At 46.8% G+C, this 27,793-nt stretch overlaps 1 protein-coding gene across 1 annotated transcript in view; it reads right to left on the reverse strand.

Moving 5' to 3' along the window:
• Positions 1 to 10,664, reverse strand: part of LOC138662955 (gastrula zinc finger protein XlCGF57.1-like) — a 30,402-nt gene extending 19,738 nt beyond the window's left edge. Inside the window, exon 1 of the mRNA XM_069748968.1 lies at positions 10,628 to 10,664. Coding sequence (XP_069605069.1) covers positions 10,628 to 10,654 — 27 coding nt within the window. The 5' untranslated portion in view covers positions 10,655 to 10,664. The remainder of the gene's footprint in view (positions 1 to 10,627) is intronic.
• Positions 10,665 to 27,793: the final 17,129 nt, after the last annotated feature.

The following is a 27,793-nucleotide window of genomic DNA, read 5'->3' on the forward strand; positions in this document are numbered from 1 at the left end:
CGTAAATGATGTTTTTCGGGATCTACTTTACACCTGTGTTGTAGTGTACTTGGACGATATCCTTGTGTTCTCTCCAGATCTGTCTACTCACAGAAGAGATGTACGGCAAGTACTTCAGCGTTTGAGAATCGGCTGTACGCAAAACTGGAAAAATGTGTCTTCGAACAGTCATCTCTACCTTTCTTGGGTTTCATCATTTCCGACGCTGGTTTGTGTATGGATCCGGAAAAAGTTTCTGCCGTGCTCAACTGGCCGCGTCCTCTTGGAGTGAAAGCAATTCAGCGATTTCTTGGATTTGCTAACTACTATCGGCAGTTTATACCTCACTTTTCCTCTCTTTCAGCTCCAATCTCCTCCATGATTCGGAAGGGTGCCAATCCTCATCTGTGGTCGTCTGAGGCCGAAGAGGCTTTCCGGTCCATCAAGCAAGCCTTTGCCTCAGCTCCTATTCTTCATCGTCCAGTGGCCAATAAACCCTTCATCCTTGAAGTAGATGCTTCTGCAATTGGAGCTGGAGCTGTGCTCTCGCAGAAATCCTCTTCTGGTCGTCTTGTGCCCTGTGGTTTTTTCTCAAAGATCTTCTCCTCCTCAGAAAAAAATTATTCCATCGGTGATAAAGAACTTTTGGCAATCAAGTTGGCATTAGAGGAGTGGCGGTACCTCTTAGAAGGGGCTTTACATCGTTTTATAATCTACAGCGATCACAAGAATCTGGCGTATATTCGTTCTGCGCAAAGACTTAATCCTCGGCAGGCCAGGTGGGCCTTGTTTTTCGCCAGGTTTGACTTCGAACTTCGTTTCTTGCCAGGAAATAAAAACTCCAAAGCCGACGCTCTGTCTAGGTCATTCCAGGTGGTGGATTTGGAGGACGAGCCTGCACACATCATTGATCCTGCCAGAATCATCACAGTTGCTCCAGTCTCTCTCACTTCGTTGCCTCCGGGTAAGACCTTTGTCGCTGAAGGGAACAGGAGACGTGTCTTACTTTGGGGTCACGCCTCCAAACTGGCTGGACATGTTGGTTTCAAAAAACCTTTCGTTTGATCTCTCGTTTTTACTGGTGGCCAACGTTGTCTAAGGATGTCCAAAGTTTTGTCGCCTCTTGTCCTTCCTGTGCCAAGAATAAGATTCCCAGGCAACTACCTTCTGGGCTTCTACATCCTTTGCCAGTACCTTCCTCTCCGTGGCAACATTTATCTATGGATTTCATCACTGATCTGCCTCATTCTTCTGGTTCCACCATCATCTTCGTGGTCATGGACCGTTTCTTCAAGATGGCTCATTTCATCGCTCTCCCAGGTTTACCTTCTGCTCCCGAATTGGCAAAGATTTTTGTTCACCATATTTTTCGTCTTCATGGTCTTCCTTTACATATTGTTTCTGACCGAGGTGTTCAATTCACCGCCCGCTTCTGGAGATCCCTCTGCAGATCTATGAACATTTCGCTTGATTTTTCTTCGGCCTACCATCCACAGTCCAATGGCCAGGTGGAACGTACTAATCAGACCTTGGTAACTTATCTCCGTCATTTTTCCAATTCTCATCAGAATGATTGGTCTGACTTATTGCCATGGGCTGAGTTTTCTTACAATAACCATCCCAGCGAAGCCACTAACAAATCTCCATTTTTTATCGTCTACGGTCAACATCCTGGTCTTCCTCTTCCGGTTCCTCCTGTCTCTACTGTACCAGCGGCTGATCTTCTGTCTAGAGAGTTCTCCAGGGTCTGGCAGGAGACCAAGTCCGCCCTTGAGTTGGCTCAAGTTAGAATGAAGAGACATGCGGACAAAAGACGTCTTGATTCTCCTATATTCCATCCTGGGGACAAGGTTTGGGTTTCTTCTAAATTTATCCGTCTCAAAATCCCTTCACATAAGCTGGGTCCTCACTATATCGGTCCATTCGAAGTTTTGTCTCGTATTAATGACGTTTCTTACAAACTTAAGTTGCCTGCCTCTCTGTGTATTTCTAATTCTTTTCATGTGTCTCTCCTTAAACCTGTAGTTTTTAATCAGTTTCATTCTTCTAACCTTTGTTCTCCTTCGCCTGTTTCCGAGGATGATGTCTTTGAAGTTAGGGACATTTTAGCCATGAAAAAACTTAGAGGGAGAACTTTGTTTTTGGTTGACTGGAAGGGTTTTGGTCCTGAGGAGAGGTCCTCGGAGCCTCGAGAGAACATTCGGGCTCCTCGTATTTTGTCCCGGTTTCTTTCTAGTCTTAAAAAGGAGGGGCGTAAAGGTGGGGGTACTGTCATGCCGTTGCTGCCGCCGCCTCTCCCCACTGCAGCTCGCCGGGTGCGCGCGCGCGTCGCATTCAGCTCTGCACGTGCGCACATCTGATTCCTCTGTTGGCGCTCTTTCCTGTCCTCTCCATCATCCTGGAGGACTGTAACCCGGAAGTAGCTCCCATGCTGCTATGTAAACTGCTTCCTGCTGCTTCTCTGTGCCTGATGTTCATTTGTGTTTACAAGTGCTTCTGGCCACCTGTGGTCTCTGTGCGTTCCTAGCTCTCTGACTTTGGGTCTCCTGCGCCCTCTGCAGTGCCTGCCTCTTTCCTGTGTTCCTGCCTTGTTCCTTCAGTTCCTTTTCCTCTGCGGTACCTGCCCGGCTCCTATATCTTTTCCTTGCTCCCGTCAGCCTCGGTGTCTCCATATTGTCCTGCCAGCCTCCGTGCCTCCGTAGCGTTCCCATCTTCTCCCTTGTCTCAGTAGTTCCTTTCTGTTCCCTCTTTCCCTTTGTGCCTGCTGTGTTCCCTTCTGTTCTTAGTCGACCCTCCAGCTTCCGTGGCGATAGTCCCTCACGGGCTTGCCCCTAACTCTCCCTGTATAGGGGGCGGTCCACCTGGTCAGCTCGTCCGAGAGGGGTTCGTCATCACGGTCCAGTGGGTCCACTCTCTGTTTTTCTGTTTGAATCTACATGCTCTAATAGGACTGCACTCGGGTGACATCCGAGTGCAGCCAGATTCTTACAGCGTCACAAGTGCATGGACGATACGCTGTTTAACATGCTGGTGCAGGGCTGGGATGGCTTTTCTGGAAAAAAAGTGTCGACTGGGTAGCTCGTAGCGTGGTTCAGCGTACTCCATCAGGACTTTGAAAGCTTCGCTTTCAACTAACCGGTAGGGCATCATCTCTAACAAGATTAGTCTAGCTATGTGGGCATTCAAACCCTGTGTACGCGGATGCGAGGATAAGTACTTCCTTTTTCTAACCAGAGTCTCATGTAGGGTGAGCTGGACTGGAGAGCTGGAGATCGTGGAACTAGCGGGGGTGCCGGTGGACATGGCAGACTGAGAGAAGTTTGGAGACGGTATTGTTTCCGCCGGTGCCCTAGATGCAGTATTTCCTCCAACGAAACTGGTGATTCCCTGACCCTGACTGCTTTGGGCTGGCAAAGAAACCTGCACAGATACTGCCGGTGGTGCAGAAAATGGTGGCCTTACAGTGACGGAAGGGATGTAGCGTTGCTGACTAGCTTCATTGGCCGAGGGTGCTACAACCTTAAGGGACGTTTGGTAGTTAGTCCAGGCTTGCAAATGCATGGTGGTTAAATGTCTATGCATGCAACTTGTATTGAGACTTTTCAGATTCTGACCTCTGCTTAAGCTAGTTGAACATTTTTGGCAGATGACTTTGCGCTGATCAATTGGATGTTGTTTAAAAAAATGCCAGACTGCACTCTTCCTAGCATCGGATCCCTTTTCAGGAATTGCAGACTGAGATTTAACCGGATGGACACGCTGTCCTCCAACAGTTTTTTGCTTTGCCACGCGTTTTGGGCCAGATACAGGCCCGGCAGATGGAACCTGTTGCGATGTTGATGCCTGCTGCAGCCCGTCCTACTCCGCTTCAGAACTACTGCCGCCTGCACCCTGTTCCCCCAATGGCTGCCAATCGGGGTCAACAACTGGGTCATCTATAACCTCCTCTTCTAGCTCGTGTGCAACTTCGTCTGTGTCACCGTGTAGGTCGGTGGTATAGCGTTCGTGACGGGGCAACATAGTCTCATCAAGGTCTGATTCTGGATCAGTACCCTGAGAGGGCAATGTTGTGGTCTGAGTCAAAGGACCAGCATAGTAGTCTGGCTGTGGCTGTGCATCAGTGCACTCCATGTCAGAATCTACTTGTAATGGGCATGGCCTGTTAACTGTTTCACTTTCTAAGCCAGGGACGGTATGTGTAAAGAGCTCCATGGAGTAACCCGTTGTGTCGCCTGCTGCATCCTTCTCTCTTGTTGTTGTTTTTGCTGAAGAGGACAAGGAAGCGACTTGTCCCTGACCGTGAACATCCACTAACGACGCGCTGCTTTTACATTTACCAGTTTCAGAAGAGGAGGCAAAAGAGCTAGAGGCTGAGTCAGCAAGGTAAGCCAAAACTTGCTGTTGCTGCTCCGGCTTTAAAAGCGGTTTTCCAACTCCCAGATAAGGGAGCGTTCGAGGCCTTGTGTAGCCACACGACGAACCTGGCTCCACAGCTCCAGACTTAGGTGGAATAATTTTTTTCCCACGACCACCTGATGCTCCACTACCACTACCATCATTACCAGCTGACAATGAACGCCCACGGCCACGACCTCTTCCACCAGACTTTCTCATTGTTTTAAAAACTTAACCAAAGTAACTTTATTTGTTGCTGTCAAACAACTTACACGGTGAGCTATAACTTCAGTATGATTTAGATATCCCTTTACAGGTGGGTGAGACCGCAAGGAAAATCAGGCACAATGTTACACACTCTGTTTTCTGTGGCACCAAATCAGAGAGTTGCCACACACGCAGGACTGTCACTCAAGCACAAATGTCAATATTAATCTCCCACTCTATGTTTTTTTTTTCAGGGAGAATTTAGAAAGCAAATTAAAAAAAATATTGCCTTTCTATGGCCCAGTACCCACTTTTTGAGAGAGAGAGATGGCACACCCAGGAGTCAAGACTGGCACACAAGCAGAAAGGGCAATATTAATCTCCCACAGATTTTTTTTTTCAGGGAGACTTTACAAACAAAATAAAATAAAATGATTTTTTTCAGGAAGAATTTAGAAACCAAATAAAATAAAATGATTTTTTTCAGGGAGAATTTAGAAACACAATAAAAAAAAAAATAGGCTTTCTATGGCCCAGTACCCACTATTTGAGAGAGAGAGAGATGGCACACCCAGGAGTCAGGAGTGGCACACAAGCAGAAAGGGCAATATTAATCTCCCACTGATTTCTTTTTGATTTTTTCAGGGAGAATTTAGAAACACAATAAAAAAAAAAATAATAGGCTTTCTATGGCCCAGTGCCCACTATTTGAAAGAGAGAGATGGCACACCCAGGAGTCAGGAGTGGCACACAAGCAGAAAGGGCAATATTAATCTCCCACTGATTTCTTTTTGATTTTTTCAGGGAGAATTTAGAAACACAATAAAAAAAATAGGCTCTCTATGGCCCAGTGCCCACTATTTGAAAGAGAGAGATGGCACACCCAGGAGTCAGGAGTGGCACACAAGCAGAAAGGGCAATATTAATCTCCCACTGATTTCTTTTTGATTTTTTCAGGGAGACTTTAGAAACAAAATAAAATAAAATGATTTTTTCAGGAAAAATTTAGAAACCAAATAAAATAAAATGATTTTTTCAGGGAGAATTTAGAAACCGAATAAAAAAAAAATTGCTTTTCTATGGCCCAGTACCCACTATTTGAGAGAGAGAGATGGCACACCCAGGAGTCAGGAGTGGCACACAAGCAGAAAGGGCAATATTATTCTCCCACTGATTTCTTTTTGATTTTTTTCAGGGAGAATTTAGAAACACAATAAAAAAAAAATAGGCTTTCTGTGGCCCAGTGCCCACTATTTGAAAGAGAGAGATGGCACACCCAGGAGTCAGGAGTGGCACACAAGCAGAAAGGGCAATATTAATCTCCCACTGATTTTTTTTTTAATTTTTTCTGGGAGTATTTAGAAACCCAATAAAAAAGAAAAAGTAATAGGCTTTCTATGGCCCACTATTTGAGAGAGAGATGGCACACTCAGGACTGGCACAGAAGCCCAAAGGCCAATATTAATCTCCCACTGTATTTTTTTTATCAGGGAGAATTTATAAACCCCACAAAAAAGAAAAATGAAAAGGCTTTCTATGGCCCACTATGTGAGAGAGATGGCACACACAGGGATGGCACTCTAGCAGAAATGCCAATTTTAATCTCCCACAACTTATTTTTTTAGGGAGAATTAAAAAAAAAAAAAAAAAAAAGGGACTGTCCTACAATTACTATCTCCCTGCAGTAATCTCAGCCAGGTATGGCAGGCAGGCAGCAATAAGGAGTGGACTGATGCACAAATGAAATAAAAAGTGTGGACAAACAAAAAAGATAGCTGTGCAGAAAGGAAGGAACAAGAGGATTTGTGCTTTGAAAAAAGCAGTTGGTTTGCACAGCGGTGTACACACAGCAATGCAGCTATCAGGGAGCCTTCTAGGGCAGCCCAATGAGCTACAGCGCTGAGGAAAAAAAAAAAAAAATTGTAGCCTCCACTGTCCGTGCAAACCGAAGGTGGTGTTGGACAGTGGAAATCGCTACAGCACAAGCAGTTTGGTGGTTAATGGACCCTGCCTAACGCTATCCCTGCTTCTGACGAAGCGGCAGCAACCTCTCCCTAAGCTCAGATCAGCAGCAGTAAGATGGCGGTCGGCGGGAACGCCTCTTTATAGCCTCTGTGACGCCGCAGACAGCAAGCCAATCACTGCCATGCCCTTCTCTAAGATGGTGGGGACCAGGACCTATGTCATCACGCTGCCCACACTATGCGTTCACCTTCATTGGCTGAGAAATGGCGCTTTTCGCGTCATTGAAACGCTACTTTGGCGCGAAAGTCGCGTACCGCATGGCCGACCCCACACAGGGATCGGGTCGGGTTTCATGAAACCCGACTTTGCCAAAAGTCAGCGACTTTTGAAAATGAACGACCCGTTTCGCTCAACCCTACTACTGGGAATAAAATTATTTACGCATGCAATGAACCGAATGGGCAACTAAAACTTTTATTAAGTAAAAAATGAAAAATAGACGTGAAAAAAAGGCATGAAAAAAATGACATATAAATATATAAAAACAAAAATGAAATATAAATATAAATGGAAATAGAAATAGAGTTAAAATGTGCTCATTCATTTATGACCAAGTATATACGAATGCACTCATCGGTCTATCGAGCACGCTAGTCGCTAAATAAATAATGGCTAATGATTAAAGCAGCCTACTATTAAAATTGCTTTTAATACGCCCTTCCAGGCTTAAAATCTTTTTATGTATATTTTTATTTTTATGTTTATTTTTATTTCTTTACCTACATAAAACCAAAACAGTTTTTTGGGGTTTTGTTTAAAATAAAAAAAACTCCCCCAAGAATCACCCCACTATTCCAAATTAAAACGCATATAACTCCAACTCATAGTTAAGGCCCATAGGGGCCAAACTATTTAGAGTGAAAATCCATTGGGATTCGACCCTGGACATTTTCTTAAAGGGAACCTGTCACCCCGAAAATCGCGGGTGAGGTAAGCCCACCGGCACCAGGGGCTTATCTACAGCATTCTGTAATGTTGTAGATAAGCCCCCGATGTTACCTGAAAGAGGAGAAAAAGACGTTAGATTATACTCACCCAGGGGCGGTCCCGCTGCTGTTCTGGTCAAACGGGTGTCTCTGGTCCGCTCCGGCGCCTCCCATCTTCATTACAAGATGTCCTCTTCTGATCTTCAGCCACGGCTCCGGCGCAGGCGTACATTGTCTGACCTGTTGAGGGCAGAGCAAAGTACTGCAGTGCGCAGGCGCCGGGCCTCTCTGACCTTTCCGGCGCCTGCGCACTGCACTACTTTGCTCTGCCCTCAACAGGGCAAACAAAGTACGCCTGCGCCAGAGCCGTGGCTGAAGATCAGAAGAGGACGTCTTATAATGAAGATGGGAGGTGCTGGAGCAGACCAGAGACACCCGTTTGACCGAACTAGCTCCCGCCCTGACAAGGGCAGTCGCCAAGTCAGTCTAATATATTGTACCCACTAAAACAAAGTAACCTTCCCTACGCGTTTCCTCTCCCATAGGGCAGAATCATCAGGGGAACTGACTGAAAAGTAAATGTGGGGTATTCCTATCAAGAAGAATAGGCATGTAACCCCCGTGTCTAGAGCTCCCAGTTGTGGGACCAGACCTATGGGAGAGGAAACGCGTAGGGAAGGTTACTTTGTTTTGGTGGGTACAATATATTAGACTGACTTGGGGACTGCCCTTGTCAGGGCGGGAGCTACACAGGGGCACGACTGGGGTAGTATAGGACTTCTCTCTCCCCCTCCCCCTAAGAATATTGTTGGATGCTCCCGCAAAGAAAAAGGACCATTTGGTGAGACAAAACCATTTTTTTAATATAGCACTGGTTGTACGAGCACTTTTTTTGCACTTTATCACATGTTGCGCTATTATCCGTTTGATATTTTAAACATTGTCCATTAAAAGCTATGTTTTAGGTCTAAGTGTTCATATTAGTTGTTCTCCTAGCTGATTTGCCTACTGTATTTTGAGGACCTCTAGGGGTATCATATCAGGATACACGCCATACGTGGTTTGTAATGTGAGGTGGGATCACCCGTCAATTGCTTACAAGTCACTTGGTCTTGCAGAAGTCGAACCGATTCCTCATGGTACATGGATCGGTCGAGAACCACAATGCCACCCCCTTTGCCTGCAGGCCGTACAATAATATCCTGATTGGCCTGGAGGTCTTTAATTGCCTTCTTCTCCTGACACCTGCTGGTGTAACTTTCGCATTTGCACTTTATTATTATTTTATTCAGAGTATTGTGTTTACAGTGGACACGTTGACACACAATTGTGAATCTTTGCACTCTCTTGCACTTTACTATTTTATATGCAAAAAAATGTTTATTTATGTTTATCATACGCACTATATATAACACTTTGGTTTTGTAATTGTGCACTTATATATATTTGGTAATTGTGCACTGCATATTTTTTGTTGTGACACTTTTTTTGATATTTTTGCCTAGTTGCACCCTGAGATATTTCCACATCTATTTTACATATTCTTTTGTAGTGCGCCCCCTTTTTCTTGTACCATACAGATATGCATTGTATTTATCATTTTATGTAGTTTTTTGATTGTATAGCGGTACTGTATGAACATTATACTGTGTGTGGGGGTATGGCAGTACTATGAGAACATTATACTGTGTGTGGGGGTATAGCGGTACTATGAGAACATTATACTGTGTGTGAGGGTATAGCGGTACTATGAGAACATTATACTGTGTGTGGGGGTATAGCGGTACTATGAGAACATTATACTGTGTGTGGGGGTATAGCGGTACTATGAGAACATTATACTGTGTGTGAGGGCATGGCGGTACTATGAGAACATTATACTGTGTGTGGGGGTATAGCGGTACTGTAGGAACATTATACTGTGTGGGGGGGTATGGCTGTACTGCATGAACATTATACTGTGTGTGGGGGTATAGCGGTAATATGAGAACATTATACTGTGTGTGGGGGTATGGCGGTACTGTAGGAACATTATACTGTGTGTGAGGGCATGGCGGTACTATGAGAACATTATACTGTGTGTGGGGGTATAGCGGTACTGTAGGAACATTATACTGTGTGTGGGGGTTTGGCTGTACTGCATGAACATTATACTGTGTGTGGGGGTATGGCGGTACTGTAGGAACATTATACTGTGTGTGGGGGTATGGCAGTACTATGAGAACATTATACTGTGTGTGGGGGTATAGCGGTACTATGAGAACATTATACTGTGTGTGGGGGTATAGCGGTACTATGAGAACATTATACTGTGTGTGGGGGTATAGCGGTACTATGAGAACATTATACTGTGTGTGGGGGTATAGCGGTACTATGAGAACATTATACTGTGTGTGAGGGCATGGCGGTACTATGAGAACATTATACTGTGTGTGGGGGTATGGCGGTACTATGAGAACATTATACTGTGTGTGGGGATATGGCGGTAGTGTGAAAATACCTTTTTTACGAGAGATGCCAGTACTGTGGGAACATTATACTGTGTGAGCGCCATCATATATATCACATAAGGGGTGTAAAAAGAAGAGTCATAAAAAAAGACTCCTCAGGGCTGTGCTGCATTTGTACAAAAAGACTGCTATCTGCCGTCCAGACGGGACCATGTGACATCAATGGGAAGAGGGAGGGTTTCCGGAGGGAAGAGTCTAGAGGGTGCACCTGGTCAGGAGACCTTGATGACGCAGTTACTGATATTATAAAGGCCGGAGCCCCAAAGGCAGAACAGATTTGGCGCCCACAAAGGAAAGGGGTGCGGGGAAGAATCTGAGGTACCAGCTCATGGTAAAGTGCCCGAGGCAGCTGGGTGTGGGGCAGAACCCTGCTTACTGGGCATAATGGGGGCATTACACTGTGTGGGGCCAAGAAAGGGGCCCTGTACTAGGAGAACAATCCGCTCCCTCACTTCCTGTCCTCCATAGTTGGCTCGTATGTATCTATTACAGGAAACAGAACAACAACGTTATGAGTCTTATAAAGAGTCTCAGTGCAGAAGGGGTTAATGTCCCCGCGCTCAGTAATGGGGAATCTCCACATACCTCCACCTGCAGAGCCGCACTCCACATATATGGCTGCTCCGTGTGCACAGGACCTGTGATGAGGTCACAGGGGGGAGGAGTCAGGGGTCACGTGATCCGCAGTGAAGAAGCTACATGGAGACTTCTCCTCAGTAATGCTGTAGCCATGTTGGTTGTGGCATTACAGTGATTGGCTGGCGGCACAGCATCATCAGGTCTATAAGAGACCTGGTGCCGCCCTGCTCGTCACATTCAGCTCCGGATTCAGACAGTGTAGGGAGAGCTTCTGCCGAGATAGGGTCAGATGTGGGGGGGTTTTCAGTTAGTGAGGGTCTACCATCATAGAATCCACAAATCCAGCTAAACCAACAGTCCTTCTAAGGACTAATTCCGGAGTATATAGATTGCAGTGCTAGGTAGGCAGGGGAGTGTATGTGGCTCTATACATATCAGTGCAAGGCCTGCAGGCGCTGTATGTGTGTATATAGATATCATCGGGTCCATTCCATTATTGTCTGCTGCTGCCTATTACATATATACATAGCCCCAGGTATCAGTGGCCAGGAATATTTTTTTTTTCATCTTAATCCTGATTATTTTATTCCAGAGCCCCTTTTTTTCCCCATTTGCTTGTTGACACTGCAGACTACAGCCAGATCCTTTCCATAGTTCAGCGTAAAAATCCGGCTATTTTACACGGGTTTGCCCTTCCCAGCGATCACATCTGAGTGCGCAGAAAATTCTGCCATTTTTTGTGGTACTGTAACATTTTTTGGGAGTGTTTTATCCAATTTCTTGACACCATTTTGCTGCCCAAAAATATTTAGCAACAGGGCAGATATTGTAAACTGAGTTTTGTACTCCACACGGATCACATATCATTGCGCTCATGATTGTGCCATTTCAGGGCTCCATAGAATTTTGTTGTTGTGCCATTGCAACTTATTGACACAGTTTGCCTGGCCAAAAAATAAAATACAGGCCACATATTTTACAGTGTGGTATCTCTGTCACACGCCTCATCTATCTGTGGGCTACAAATTGTGGCATTTGAGGCCTCCACTGAACTGTTTTTGCTGTGTGTTACCCTAGTTATTGACACCAGTTTGCTAAAAAAAAAATTGTTACCTACAGGGCAGATATTGTAAACTGTGGTTTTCCCGCACACGGATCACATATAAGTTCGCTCCAAATTCAGCCATTTGTAGTGAACGTGGAAAATATTGTAGTCCATATAAAATGGGCAAGGCATGTGGCAAGGGATGGGAAAGTGGACGTGATGGTGATGGTGCCTGCAGAGGTCATGGGCAAGCTGAAAGTGGCCACAACAAACACCCACATCAGCTGGATCAACCTTCCTGTCCCAATTACTAGGGGACCGCAGCAGGACAGCAGTATTGGAGCCAGAGCAGTGAGAAAAGGTTGTTGGTTGGATGGTGGATAATAGAAAATAGCAAAAAATGGGAACCTAAAATAAATATTTAATAAGACTATTAAAGTGACTTGACACAACAACAAAATCAAACATATACTGGATTTAGGAAAACTAACCACATAGGAAGCTGATTATAAGTCCAGAGACCACTCGTTAATATAGGCAGACTTCCCTGCTCCCTTAACTTGAAACAGTCACTAAACTGATAAACATTTATAATCAAGCAGAGGAAAGAAGCAAGGTACATAGATCCAAAAGAATAATACCACCACTGCCAGTAATCTGGAAAAGGAAGGAGGAGTAGAAAAGCCGGTGCCATCCGTGTTTATTTCTGCAGGTGGCATCATTCCATACGGCGACTTTATCAGCAGTTATTAGTTCATCGTGCGATTACTAAGCCTGTAGTATTTTTACAGGTTGTTACAACTTGTGCGTTATCTTCACAATAAATATGGGAAACTTTCCTGTGCTGAGATTTCCCCAGGCTGACGATGTATGACCTGCTGCAATAACTTCCATTCACTCTGCCCAGATTCATGTTCAAAAGCCTTGACCCATATGTGACCGCAGCCTTAAAATGCCCATTGGACCTCATGGTTGTCCAGCGCTGAGAACATTTCTTTAAGCATGGATGTTTTCAAAATAACCAACAGGAAAAAACAAAATATTAAACAAATAAAAAAAATAAACTCCCCTTCGGTCACCCAGTGGATAGTTTGCAGGCTGCTCTGGAGGTCTGCGCCAGCTTCAGAAGTGATATTCGGGTCATCCAGATATTAACAGGTCAACTGAAGCCTGTGATTGGCTGCCACAGCCCGGTGACTAAAGGAAGATGCTAACCAAGAAGAATCCAATGTGCTCTTCTAGTCATCTATGCCTAAAAAATGTCAGCAAACAACCCCTCTAAAGCGACCTACACTCCCCCCATGTTAACTGTAATGATACATTTCTAATATCTTGTCACTACCGGAAGCCTCCGCTCTGCTGCTGATCTTTACTTATTTACCATTGGTTCATCATTTTCTTCTTGGCCACTGCAGATTCATGGGGGGGGGGGAAGCTGTGCAAAGTCTGAGCCTCGCCCTCCTGCCATTCTCTGCCCTTGGATGGAGAAACCAACATGTTTATCGGCACTGGTGCGTCTCACACCGATGGCATGGCAGGGAAGCCATGGTACCAATTTACCAGTGATCCCAATAAAAGGGATTGATTGGGGGACCCAATTCATATTAGGCAACTTCCATGCTTGTGACTGATCAGCACGCTTCCCAGAGCGAGCACTGTCTGAATACGACTGGCATGTGTGCATATGATGGGGCTGCAGTGTACCCCTGGTGTAGCCAAGAATTCTCTGGGCTGTAAGGCCACCTCTTTGGCATATTAGGCGACTTCCATGCTTCTGACTGATCAGCACACTTCCCAGAGCGAGCACTGTCTGAATGTGACTGGCATGTGTGCATATGATGGGGCTGCAGTGCACCCCTTGTGTAGCCAAGAATTCTCTGGGCTGTAAGGCCACCTCTTTGGCATATTAGGCGACTTCCATGCTTCTGACTGATCAGCACTAGGGTTGAGCGAAACGGGTCGGCCATTTTCAGAAGTCGCCGACTTTTGGCAAAGTCGGGTTTCATGAAACCCGACCCGACCCCTATGTGGGGTCGGCCATGAGGTCGGCGATCTTCTGAATCTGGTATCGGAATTCCGATACCGAGTTCCGATATGTTTGCAATATCGGAAATCGGTATCGGAATCCATATTTAAGTGTAAAATAAAGAATTAAAATTAAAAATATTGCTATACTCACCCTCTGACGCGCCCTGGTACTAACCGGCAGCCTTCCTTCCTTAGAATCAGCGCGTAAAAGACCTTAGATGACGTCGCGGCCTGTGATTGGTTGCGCGACTGCCCATGTGACCGCTCACGCGACCAATCACAAGCCGCGAAGTCACCGAAGGTCCTTCAAACGCTGATTCTTAGGAAGGAAGGCTGCCGGAAAGAAGCAGGGCGCGTCCGAGGGTGAGTATATTCCTATTAGGTATATACTCACCCTCGGGCGCGCCCTGCTTCTTTCCGGCAGCCTTCCTTCCTAAGAATCAGCGCTTGAAGGACCTTCGGTGACGTCGCGGCTTGTGATTGGTCGCGTGAGCGGTCACACGAGCGGTCGCGCGACCAATCACAAGCCGCGACGTCATCTAAGGTCTTTCACGCGCTGATTCTAAGGAAGGAAGGCTGCCGGTTAGTACCAGGGCGCGTCAGAGGGTGAGAATAGCAATATTTTTTATTTTACACTTAAATATGGATCCCAGGGACTGAAGGAGAGTTTCCTCTCCTTCAGACCCTGGGAACCATTAGAAACCCAATGCACTGCATTGGGTTTCGTGTTTCGGCCGACCCCGACCCCGTCTTTTCTATAGGATCGGCCGATTTCACTCGACCCGACTTTTGAGAAAGTCGGGTTTCGTGAAACCCGACCCGATCCTATAAAAGTAAAAGTCGCTCAACCCTAATCAGCATGCTTCCCAGAGCGAGCACTGTCTGAATGCGACTGGCATGTGTGCATATGATGGGGGCTACAGTGTACCCCTGGTGTAGCCAAGAATTCTCTGGGCTGTAAGGCCACCTCTTTGGCATATTAGGCGCCTTCCATGCTTCTGACTGATCAGCACGCTTCCGAGAGTGAGCACTGTCTGAATGTGACTGGCATGTGTGCATATCATGGGGCTACAGTGTACCCCTGGTGTAGCCAGGAATTCTCTGGGCTGTAAGGCCACCTCTTTGGCATATTAGGCGACTTCCATGCTTCTGACTGATCAGCACGCTTCCCAGAGCGAGCACTGTCTGAATGCGACTGGCATTTGTGCATATGATGGGGCTACAGTGCACCCCTGGTGTAGTCAAGAATTCTCTGGGCTGTAAGGCCACCTCTTTGGCATATTAGGCGACTTCCATGCTTCTGACTGATCAGCACGCTTCCCAGAGCGAGCACTGTCTGAATGTGACTGGCATGTGGGCATATGATGGGGCTGCAGTGTACCCCTGGTGTAGCCAAGAATTCTCTGGGCTGTAAGGCCACCTCTTTGGCATATTAGGCGACTTCCATGCTTCTGACTGATCAGCACGCTTCCCAGAGCGAGCACTGTCTGAATGCGACTGGCATGTGTGCATATGATGGGGCTACAGTGCACCCCTGGTGTAGCCAAGAATTTTCTGGGCTGTAAGGCCACCTCTTTGGCATATTAGGCGACTTCCATGCTTCTGACTTATCAGCACGCTTCCCAGAGCGAGCACTGTCTGAATGTGACTGGCATGTGTGCATATGATGGGGCTGCAGTGTACCCCTGGTGTAGCCAAGAATTCTCTGGGCTGTAAGGCCACCTCTTTGGCATATTAGGTGACGTCCATGCTTCTGACTGATCAGCACGCTTCCCAGAGCGAGCACTGTCTGAATGCGACTGGCATGTGTGCATATGATGGGGCTACAGTGCACCCCTGGTGTAGCCAAGAATTCTCTGGGCTGTAAGGCCACCTCTTTGGCATATTAGGCGACTTCCATGCTTCTGACTGATCAGCACGCTTTCCACAGCGATCACTGTCTGAATGTGACTGGCATGTGTGCATATGATGGGGCTGCAGTGTACCCCTGGTGTAGCCAGGAATTCTCTGGGCTGTAAGGCCACCTCTTTGGCATATTAGGTGACTTCCATGCTTCTCACTGATCAGCACGCTTCCCAGAGTGATCACTGTCTGAATGCGACTGGCATGTGTGCATATGATGGGGCTACAGTGCAACCCTGGTGTAGCCAAGAATTCCCTGGGCTGTAAGGCCACCTCTTTGGCATATTAGGCGACTTCCATGCTTCTGACTGATCAGCACGCTTCCCAGAGCGAGCACTGTCTGAATGTGACTGGCATGTGTGCATATGATGGGGCTGCAGTGTACCCCTGGTGTAGCCAAGAATTCTCTGGGCTGTAAGGCCACCTCTTTGGCATATTATATAATAATAATAATAATAATTTTATTTATATAGCGCCAACATATTCCGCAGCGCTTTACAAATTATAGAGGGGACTTGTACAGACAATAGACATTACAGCATAACAGAAATACAGTTCAAAACAGATACCAGGAGGAGTGAGGGCCCTGCTCGCAAGCTTACAAACTATGGGGAAAAGGGGAGACACGAGAGGTGGATGGTAACAATTGCTTTAGTTATTCGGACCAGCTATAGTGTAAGGCTCAGGTGTTCATGTAAAGCTGCATGAACCAGTTACCTGCCTAAGTATGTAGCAGTACAGACACAGAGGGCTAATACTGCATAAAGTGTATGAGAACATGATGCGAGGAACCTTTTTTTTTTTTTTTTTTTTTTTTTTATTATAAATAGGCCACACAGGGATCGTTAGGTTAATGCATTGAGGCGGTAGGCCAGTCTGAACAAATGAGTTTTTAGGGCACGCTTAAAACTGTGGGGATTGGGGATTAATCGTATTAACCTAGGTAGTGCATTCCAAAGAATCGGCGCAGCACGTGTAAAGTCTTGGAGACGGGAGTGGGAGGTTCTGATTATTGAGGATGCTAACCTGAGGTCATTAGCGGAGCGGAGGGCACGGGTAGGGTGGTAGACTGATACCAGGGAGGAGATGTAGGGTGGTGCTGAGCCATGGAGTGCTTTGTGGATGAGGGTAGTAGTTTTGTACTGGATTCTGGAGTGGATGGGTAGCCAGTGTAATGACTGGCACAGGGTAGAGGCATCGGTGTAACGGTTGGTGAGGAATATGATCCTGGCTGCAGCATTCAGGACAGATTGGAGCGGGGAGAGTTTTGCAAGAGGGAGACCGATTAGTAGAGAGTTACAATAGTCCAGACGAGAATGAATAAGTGAAACAGTCAGAGTTTTTGCAGAGTCGAAATTAAGAAAAGGGCGAATTCTAGAAATGTTTTTGAGATGCAGGTAAGAAGAGCGAGCCAGTGATCGGATGTAGGGGGTGAATGAAAGGTCAGAATCAAGGATGACCCCAAGGCAGCGGGCATGTTGCTTTGGAGTAATGGTGGAACCGCACACGGAGATGGCAATGTCAGGCAAAGGTAGGTTAGTAGAGGGAGAGAACACGAGGAGTTCAGTTTTTGACAGGTTTAGTTTCAGATAGAGGGAGGACATGATGTTAGAGACAGCGGTAAGACAATCACTGGTGTTTTCTAAAAAGGTCGGTGTGATATCGGGAGCAGAAGTGTATAATTGGGTGTCGTCAGCATAGAGATGGTACTGGAAACCAAATCTACTGATTGTTTGTCCAATAGGGGCAGTATACAACGAGAAGAGTAGGGGGCCTAGGACTGATCCTTGAGGAACCCCAACAGTAAGGGGAAGGTGAGAGGAGGAGGAACCAGCAAATTAGGTGACTTCCATGCTTCTGACTGATCAGCACGCTTCCCAGAGCGAGCACTGTCTGAATGTGAATGGCATGTGTGCATATGATGGGGCTGCATTGTACCCCTGGTGTAGCCAGGAATTCTCTGGGCTGTAAGGCCACCTCTTTGGCATATTAGGTGACTTCCATGCTTCTGACTGATCAGCACGCTTCCCAGAGCGATCACTGTCTGAATGTGACTGGCATGTGTGCATATGATGGGGCTGCATTGTACCCCTGGTGTTGCCAGGAATTCTCTGGGCTGTAAGGCCACCTCTTTGGCATATTAGGCGACTTCCATGCTTCTGACTGATCAGCATGTTTCCAAGAGCGAGCACTGTATGAATGTGACTGGCATGTGTGCATATGATGGGGCTGCAGTGTACCCCTGGTGTAGCCAGTAGGGTTGAGCGACCTTGACCTTTTTAGAGTCGAGCCGTGTTTCGCGAAACCCGACTATCTTAGAAGTCGAGTCGAGTGGAATCGGCCGATTATCGCGAAAAGTCGGGTATCGACCGAAACACGAAACCCAATGCAAGTCAATGGGGGAGCATAGTCGGCAGTGAGTGGAGGCCAGGAAAACACCTATACTGCCCATTTTAATGGCAAAAACATCCATTCTTGTTACAGAAGCTTGTCAATCATAATTTAGCTTATAATAATTGGAAGGCATTTGAAATTGGGGGTCATTTGGCTAAAGTTGTGGGGGGTAGGGCTGGTTCAAGTAATTAGTGGGCCCAGTAAATCTGGACCACGTCACGGCAGTGGAGCAGGGAGAGGTAAGTATTTCAACTTTGCAAGTGCTGTGATCCTGAGCAAGCAGGGGGGGGGCCCACTCGTTGGCATTGGCACTGGCACAGGGCCCCTCAAAGTACAGTGGTGTGTTTGCACGGCGGGGGCGCCTCCCACCGGCAGCAACACTTTTGCGTACTATGAGAGGCCCTGTGCCAGTGATGTCGCCAACTAGTATTCCTCCCCCCACCTGATGAAGGAACCTGCACTTTCATCTGCACCTTCCCCTTTGTCCTCGTGTAAGGTGGTATGGTATGCGGGAAGGGGGACCTGACTTTCAGCAGGGTCACAATCTTGCAGTGTAGCGTGCACGGGAAATGTTGCGTTATGGGTCAATGTACCAGCAGACTCATCTATCACTGGCTGGGCAATGGGCAGGATGAGGAGGAAACACAGATATAGGCCCAAAGAATAAAGTGGGCTAAATGCAGTTCAAAATTGGTAACACAGGAGTAACTAGGGGGTTATTGCAGTGGAGGACAACTGGAATGAGAGGCTGACACAGAGAGTAGGCCCAAATCAGTAAGTAGTCGAAATGCAGTTCAAAATTGGCAACAGTAGTAAACAGGCGGCACAGCTTTGTTCAGTGGAGGAGAACAGCAAGGAGTGGCAGACACCGATAGTAGGCCCCAACCCAACTAGTAGGCCAAATGCAGTCTAACATTAACAACTACTTAACGAGAGCCTGAAAATGGAATTTCAGGACAGGAAACCAGGAGAACAGCAAGGAGCGGCAGACACTGTTAGTAGGCCCCAAACCAACTAGTACGCCAAATGCAGTTGTTCCATTTAACCACTATTTAACAAGAGCCTGAAGATAGAAGCTCAGGAAAGGCAACCTGGAGAACACCTTGGAGCGGAAGACACCGTCTCTACACCCCATACCCAATTTGTAGGCCTAATGCAGTGTAGTTTTCACCAACTACTAAACGAGAGTAGGAAGATCGAAGCAATGTGGACGAAACCTGGGGAACACCTTGGAGTGTAACACACCGTCTCTCTACACCCCATACCAAATTTGTAGGCCTAATGCAGTGTAGTTTGCAACAACTACTCAACGAGAGTAGGAAGATCGAAGCAATGTGGACAAAACCTGGGGCACACCTTGGGGCGGCAGACACCGTTAGTAGGCCCTACCAAAGTTGTAGCCCCAAAGCAGTTTTAAAATTCCTAGAGGCTGAAAACAAGACTATTGACGCTCAGCTTTTTTCAAAGGAACACAGCTGTATTGAGTGGCGCAGACAGACACAGGTAGTAGGCCTTAAAACAAAAATGTGGCTCACTGCAGTTTATAAAAGGTTACAGGGGTACACAGGCAGCATTGCTCTGGGCAGTGGAGGACAATTTCAATAGTGGACCGCAGACAGACTTTGTACGCCTACTATTAAAAAAAGGATGCTCTATGCAATTAAAAAGAGGTTCCAGGGGTCCACGGGCAGCAGTGGTGTGGTCAGTGGAGGAGTAGTAGAAAGAACGGGCCGCAGACAGGCTTCTAAGGCCTAACATAATAAAATTGGGCTGGCTGTAGGCAATTTAAAATTGGTTCCAGGGGTACACGGGCAGCAGTGGTCTGGTCAGTGGAGGCCTAGTGGAAGGAGGGGCCGCAGACAGGCTTCGAAGGCCTAACATAAAAAAAAATTGGGCTGTAGGCACTTTTAAATAGGTTCCTGGGGTACACGGGCAGCAGTGGTCTGGTCAGTGTAGGAGTAGTAGAAAGAACGGGCCGCAGACAGGCTTCGAAGGCCTAACATGAAAAAAATTGGGCTGTAGGCACTTTTAAATAGGTTCCAGGGGTACTTGGGCAGCAGTGGTCTGGTCAGTGTAGGAGTAGTAGAAAGAACGTGCCACAGACAGGCTTCGAAGGCCTAACATAAAAAAAATTGGGCTGTAGGCACTTTATAATTGGTTCCAGGGGTACACGGGCAGCAGTGGTCTGGTCAGTGTAGGAGTAGTAGAAAGAACGGGCCGCAGACAGGCTTTGAAGGCCTAACATAATAAAATTGGGCTGTAGGCACTTTTAAATAGGTTCCAGGGGTACACGGGCAGCAGTGGTCTGGTCAGTGTAGGAGTAGTAGAAAGAACAGGCCACAGACAGGCTTCGAAGGCCTAACATAAAAAAAATTGGGCTGTAGGCACTTTTAAATAGGTTCCAGGGGTACTTGGGCAGCAGTGGTCTGGTCAGTGTATGAGTAGTAGAAAGAACGGGCCGCAGACAGGCTTCGAAGGCCTAACATAAAAAAAAAATTGGGCTGTAGGCACTTTAAATAGGTTCCAGGGGTACACGGGCAGCAGTGGTCTGGTCAGTGTAGGAGTAGTAGAAAGAACGGGCCGCAGACAGGCTTCGAAGGCCTAACATAATAAAATTGGGCTGTAGGCACTTTTAAATAGGTTCCAGGGTTACACGGGCAGCAGTGGTCTGGTCAGTGTAGGAGTAGTAGAAAGAACGGGCCGCAGACAGGCTTCGAAGGCCTAACATAATAAAATTGGGCTGTAGGCACTTTTAAATAGGTTCCAGGGGTACACGGGCAGCAGTGGTCTGGTCAGTGTAGGAGTAGTAGAATGAACGGGCCGCAGACAGGCTTCGAAGGCCTAACATAAAAAAAAATTGGGCTGTAGGCACTTTTAAATAGGTTCCAGGGTTACACGGGCAGCAGTGGTCTGGTCAGTGTAGGAGTAGTAGAAAGAACGGGCCGCAGACAGGCTTCGAAGGCCTAACATAAAAAAAAATTGGGCTGTAGGCACTTTTAAATAGGTTCCAGGGGTACACGGGCAGCAGTGGTCTGGTCAGTGTAGGAGTAGTAGAAAGAACGGGCCGCAGACAGGCTTAGAAGGCCTAACATAATAAAATATTGGGCTGTAGGCACTTTTAAATAGGTTCCAGGGGTACACGGGCAGCAGTGGTCTGGTCAGTGTAGGAGTAGAAGAAAGAATGGGCCGCAGACAGGCTTCGAAGGCCTAACAGAAAAAAATTGGGCTGGCTGTAGGCACTTTACAATTGGTTCCAGGGGTACACGGGCAGCAGTGGTCTGGTCAGCGGAGGCCGATTGTAATGAGTGTCTGCCAGTTAGTAGTCCAAAACAATACATAAATGTGAATGTCTCGCATTAAAACAAAACGAAAACACTAAAGGGTGCAATCATTAGGCACAGGGGTGGGATCCTCTGCGTAGTTTCAGACCTACTAATTTGGCGCAAAGTATTTACTTGGGAAAAGAGAGGACACTGCCCCTGACTATGTTAAGTACCATCATACTTGTCAACACAATGGTATTGTCAGTGGCAGGAATGGAAGGATGTCAGCGCATGGTCTAAACATTGGTGGAAGTGTGAGAGATAATTGTGGAAGTGGTAGAGCAATGTTTGACCTGGGGGTGGGTGAACTCTCTTGTGGCCGGCGGTACAGGCCCAGGGCCCCTCATGTTACAACAGTGTGTCTGACGTTGGGTGCGCACCACCACCGCCAGAGACACTTTATTGTACTATGAGGGACCCTGTGGCAGTGCTGTCGACCAAAAGCGGGCACACCCACCTCTTCAGACAAACAGCACTCTCACGGGTGCTTGCGCCAAGTCGCGATACTACGACGGCCCCGTGTGGGGAGTTTGGCCATTTAGGGAGGTGTAAACATGTCGTATGCTGGACAATCAGCTGCTTCAAATTAAGACATTTGAAAACTCATTCACAGTAGTCCACAGGCAAGAGCTTTTCATAGGAAAGCTAGGTGTCGGCCGGGCAAGGTGGGGCAAAAGAATTCAAAATCCAGTTGTGGTTCATTTTAATGAATGTTAGATCATCAACATTTTGGGTAGCCAGACGAGTCCTTTTTTCGGTTAATATTGAACCTGCAGCACTGAATACTCTTTCTGATAGGACACTAGCTGCCGGGCAAGCAAGCTCCTGCAATGCATATTCTGCCAATTCTGGCCAGGTGTCTAATTTGGATGCCCAGTAATCAAATGGGAATGACGGTTGAGGTAGAACATCGATAAGTGATGAAAAATAGTTTGTAACCATACTGGACAAATGTTGTCTCCTGTCACTTTGAATTGATGCAGCACCTGTCCTGTCTGCGGTCATTGCAAAATCACTCCACAACCTGGTCAGAAAACCCCTCTGTCCAACGCCACTTCTGATGCCTGCACCCATAACACTCCTGGTCTGCTGCCCCCTGCAGCTCGTGTGAGAACGATCACGGGCGCTGTGTGCTGGGAATGCCTGAAGCAAACGGTCAACAAGAGTTGATTGTTTGGTTGCTAATATTAGTTCCAAGTTCTCATGTGGCATAATATTCTGCAATTTGCCTTTATAGCAAGGATCAAGGAGGCAGGCCAACCAGAAATCGTCATCGTTCATCATTTTAGTAATGCGTGTGTCCCTTTTGAGGATACGTAAGGCATAATCCGCCATGTGGGCCAAAGTTCCAGTTGTCAAATCTGCGGTTGTGCTTGGTTGAGGTGCAGTTTCAGGCAAATCTACGTCACTTGTGTCCCTCAAAAAACCAGAACCCGGCCTTGCCACGCCACCAATTTCCAGTGCCCCCGGGAAAGCTTCCTCATTAAAAATATACTCATCCTCCTCGTCCTCCACCTCCTCTTCGCCCGCTATCTCGTCCTGTACACTGCCCTGACCAGACAATGGCTGACTGTCATCAAGGCTTTCCTCTTCCTCTGGTGCAGACGCCTGATCCTTTATGTGCGTCAAACTTTGCATCAGCAGACGCATTAGGGGGATGCTCATGCTTATTATGGCGTTGTCTGCACTAACCAGCCATGTGCATTCCTCAAAACACTGAAGGACTTGACACATGTCTTGTATCTTTGACCACTGCACACCTGACAACTCCATGTCTGCCATCCTACTGCCTGCCCGTGTATGTGTATCCTCCCACAAAAACATAACAGCCCGCCTCTGTTCGCACAGTCTCTGAAGCATGTGCAGTGTTGAGTTCCACCTTGTTGCAACGTCTATGATTAGGCGATGCTGGGGAAGGTTCAAAGACCGCTGATAGGTCTGCATACGGATGGAGTGTACAGGCGAACGGCGGATACGCGAGCAAAGTCCACGCACTTTGAGGAGCAGGTCGGAGAACCCAGGATAAGTTTTCAAGAAGCACTGCACCACCAGGTTTAAGGTGTGAGCCAGGCAAGGAATGTGTTTCAGTTGGGAAAGGGAGATGGCAGCCATGAAATTCCTTCCGTTATCACTCACTACCTTGCCTGCCTCAAGATCTACTGTGCCCAGCCACGACTGCGTTTCTTGCTGCAAGAACTCGGACAGAACTTCCGCGGTGTGTCTGTTGTCGCCCAAACACTTCATAGCCAATACAGCCTGCTGACGCTTGCCAGTAGCTGCCCCAAAATGGGACAACTGGTGTGCAACAGTGACAGCTGCCGATGGAGTGGTTGGGCGACTGAGGTCTGTGGAAGAGCTCTCGCTTCTGCAGGAGGACGAGGAGGAGGAGGGGGTGCGAACGCCTACAGCCAACTGTTTCCTAGACCGTGGGCTAGGCACAACTGTCCCGAAATTGATGTCCCCTGTGGACCCTGCATCCACCACATTCACCCAGTGTGCCGTGAGGGACACGTAACGTCCCTGGCCATGCCTACTGGTCCATGCATCTGTAGTCAGGTGCACCTTTGTACTCACAGATTGCCTGAGTGCATGGACGATGCGCTGTTTAACATGCTGGTGCAGGGCTGGGATGGCTTTTCTCGAAAAGAAGTGTCGACTGGGTAGCTCGTAGCGTGGTTCAGCGTACTCCATCAGGGCTTTGAAAGCTTCGCTTTCAACTAACCGGTAGGGCATCATCTCTAACGAGATTAGTCTAGCTATGTGGGCGTTAAAACCCTGTGTACGCGGATGCGAGGATAAGTACTTCCTTTTTCTAACCAGTGTCTCATGTAGGGTGAGCTGGACTGCAGAGCTGGAGATCGTGGAACTAGCGGGTGTGCCGGTGGACATGGCAGACTGAGAGACGGTTGGAGATGGTATTGTTTCCGCCGGTACCCTAGATGCAGTATTTCCTCCTATGTAACTGGAGATTCCCTGACCCTGACTGCTTTGGGCTGGCAAAGAAACCTGCACAGATACTGCTGGTGGAGCGGAAAATGGTGGCCTTACAGTGACGGAAGGGATGTAGCGTTGCTGACTAGCTTCATTGGCCGAGGGTGCTCCAACCTTAAGGGACGTTTGGTAGTTAGTCCAGGCTTGCAAATGCATGGTGGTTAAATGTCTATGCATGCAACTTGTATTGAGACTTTTCAGATTCTGACCTCTGCTTAAGCTAGTTGAACATTTTTGACAGATGACTTTGTGCGGATCAATTGGATGTTGTTTAAAAAAATGCCAGACTGCACTCTTTCGAGCCTCGGATCCCTTTTCAGCCATTGCAGACTGAGCTTTAACCGGATGGACACGCTGTCCTCCAACAGTTTTTGGCTTTGCCACGCGTTTTGGGCCAGATACGGGCCCGGCAGATGGAACCTGTTGCGATGTTGATGCCTGCTGCGGCCCCTCCTCCTCCGCTTCAGAACTACTGCCGCCTGCACCCTGTTCCCCCAATGGCTGCCAATCGGGGTCAACAACTGGGTCATCTATAACCTCCTCTTCTAGCTCGTGTGCAACTTCGTCTGTGTCACCGTGTAGGTCGGTGGTATAGCGTTCGTGACGGGGCAACATAGTCTCATCAGGGTCTGATTCTGGATCAGTACCCTGAGAGGGCAATGTTGTGGTCTGAGTCAAAGGACCAGCATAGTAGTCTGGCTGTGGCTGTGCATCAGTGCACTCCATGTCAGAATCTACTTGTAATGGGCATGGCCTGTTAACTGTTTCACTTTCTAAGCCAGGGACGGTATGTGTAAAGAGCTCCATGGAGTAACCCATTGTGTCGCCTGCTGCATCCTTCTCTCTTGTTGTTGTTTTTGATGAAGAGGACAAGGAAGCGACTTGTCCCTGACCGTGAACATCCACTAACGACGCGCTGCTTTTACATTTACCAGTTTCAGAAGAGGAGGCAAAAGAGCTAGAGGCTGAGTCAGCAAGGTAAGCCAAAACTTGCTGTTGCTGCTCCGGCTTTAAAAGTGGTTTTCCTACTCCCAGAAAAGGGAGCGTTCGAGGCCTTGTGTAGCCAGACGACGAACCTGGCTCCACAGCTCCAGACTTAGGTGGAATATTTTTTTTCCCACGACCACCTGATGCTCCACTACCACTACCATCATTACCAGCTGACAATGAACGCCCACGGCCACGACCTCTTCCACCAGACTTCCTCATTGTTTTAAAAACTTAACCAAAGTAACTTTATTTGTTGCTGTCAAACAACTTACACGGTGAGCTATAACTTCAGTATGATTTCGATATCCCTTTACAGGTTGGTGAGACCGCAAGGAAAATCAGGCACAATGTTACACACTCTGTTTTCTGTGGCACCAAATCAGAGAGATGCCACACACGCAGGACTGTCACTCAAGCACAAATGTCAATATTAATCTCCCACTGTATTTTTTTTTTCTACTTCAGGGAGAATTTAGAAAGCAAAAAAAAAAAAAATTGCCTTTCTATGGCCCAGTGCCCACAATTTGAGAGAGAGAGAGATGGCACACCCAGGAGTCAAGACTGGCACACAAGCAGAAAGGTCAATATTAATCTCCCACTGTATTTTTTTTTTTATTTCAGGGAGAATTTAGAAAGCAAAAAAAAAAAAAAATGCCTTTCTATGGCCCAGTGCCCACTATTTGAGAGAGAGAGATGGCACACCCAGGAGTCAAGACTGGCACACAAGCAGAAAGGGCAATATTAATCTCCCACTGATTTTTTTTTTTTCAGGGAGACTTTAGAAACAAAATAAAATAAAATGATTTTTTTCAGGAAGAATTTAGAAACCAAATAAAATAAAATGATTTTTTCCGGGAGAATTTAGAAACCAAAAAAAAAAAAAAAATGCCTTTCTATGGCCCAGTGCCCACTATTTGAGAGAGAGAGATGGCACACCCAGGAGTCAAGACTGGCACACAAGCAGAAAGGGCAATATTAATCTCCCACTGATTTTTTTTTTTTTTTTTCAGGGAGACTTTAGAAACAAAATAAAATAAAATGATTTTTTCAGGAAGAATTTAGAAACCAAATAAAATAAAATGATTTTTTCCGGGAGAATTTAGAAACCAAAAAAAAAAATTGCCTTTCTATGGCCCACTGAGTTAGAGATGGCACACACAGGAGTCAGGAGTGGCACACAAGCCCAGAGGCCAATATTTATCTCCCACTGATTGATTTATTGATTTTTTCAGGTAGAATTTAGAAACCAAATCAACAAAAAAAATTAATAGGCTTTCTATGGCCCACTGAGTGAGAGATGGCACACACAGGAGTCAGGAGTGGCACACAAGCCCAGAGGCCAATATTTATCTCCCACTGATTGATTTATTGATTTTTTCAGGTAGAATTTAGAAACCAAATCAACAAAAAAAATTAGGCTTTATATGGCCCACTGAGTGAGAGATGGCACACACAGGAGTCAGGAGTGGCACACAAGCCCAGAGGCCAATATTTATCTCCCACTGATTGATTTATTGATTTTTTTCAAGTAGAATTTAGAAACCAAATCAACAAAAAAAAATAGGCTTTCTATGGCCCACTGAGTGAGAGATGGCACACACAGGAGTCAAGACTGGCACACAAGCCCAGAGGCCAATATTTATCTCCCACTGATTGATTTATTGATTTTTTCAGGTAGAATTTAGAAACCAAATCAACAAAAAAAATAAATAGGCTTTCTATGGCCCACTGAGTGAGAGATGGCACACACAGGAGTCAGGAGTGGCACACAAGCCCAGAGGCCAATATTTATCTCCCACTGATTGATTTATTGATTTTTTTCAGGTAGAATTTAGAAACCAAATCAACAAAAAAAAAAAAAGGCTTTCTATGGCCCACTATGTGAGAGAGATGGCACACACAGGGATGTCACTCTAGCAGAAATGCCAATCTCAATCTCCCACAACTTATTTTTTGTAGGGAGAATTAAAAAAATAAATAAATAAAAGGGACTGTCCTACAATTACTATCTCCCTGCAGTAATCTCAGCCAGGTATGGCAGGCAGCAATAAGGAGTGGACTGATGCACAAATTAACTAAAAAGTGTGGACAAACAAACAAGATAGCTGTGCAGAAAGGAAGGAACAAGAGGATTTGTGCTTTGAAAAAAGCAGTTGGTTTGCACAGCGGCGTACACACAGCAATGCAGCTATCAGGGAGCCTTCTAGGGCAGCCCAATGAGCTACAGCGCTGAGAAAAAAAAATGTAGCTTCCACTGTCCCTGCAAACCAAAGGTGGTGTTGGACAGTGGAAATCGCTACAGCACAAGCGGTTTGGTGGTTAATGGACCCTGCCTAACGCTATCCCTGCTTCTGACGAAGCGGCAGCAACCTCTCCCTAAGCTCAGATCAGCAGCAGTAAGATGGCGGTCGACGGAAACGCCTCTTTATAGCCCCTGTGACGCCGCAGACAGCAAGCCAATCACTGCAATGCCCTTCTCTAAGATGGTGGCGACCAGAA

This window comes from Ranitomeya imitator, chromosome 2 (assembly GCF_032444005.1).
Source record: "Ranitomeya imitator isolate aRanImi1 chromosome 2, aRanImi1.pri, whole genome shotgun sequence".
In the NCBI taxonomy this organism is placed as follows: Eukaryota; Metazoa; Chordata; class Amphibia; order Anura; family Dendrobatidae; genus Ranitomeya; species Ranitomeya imitator.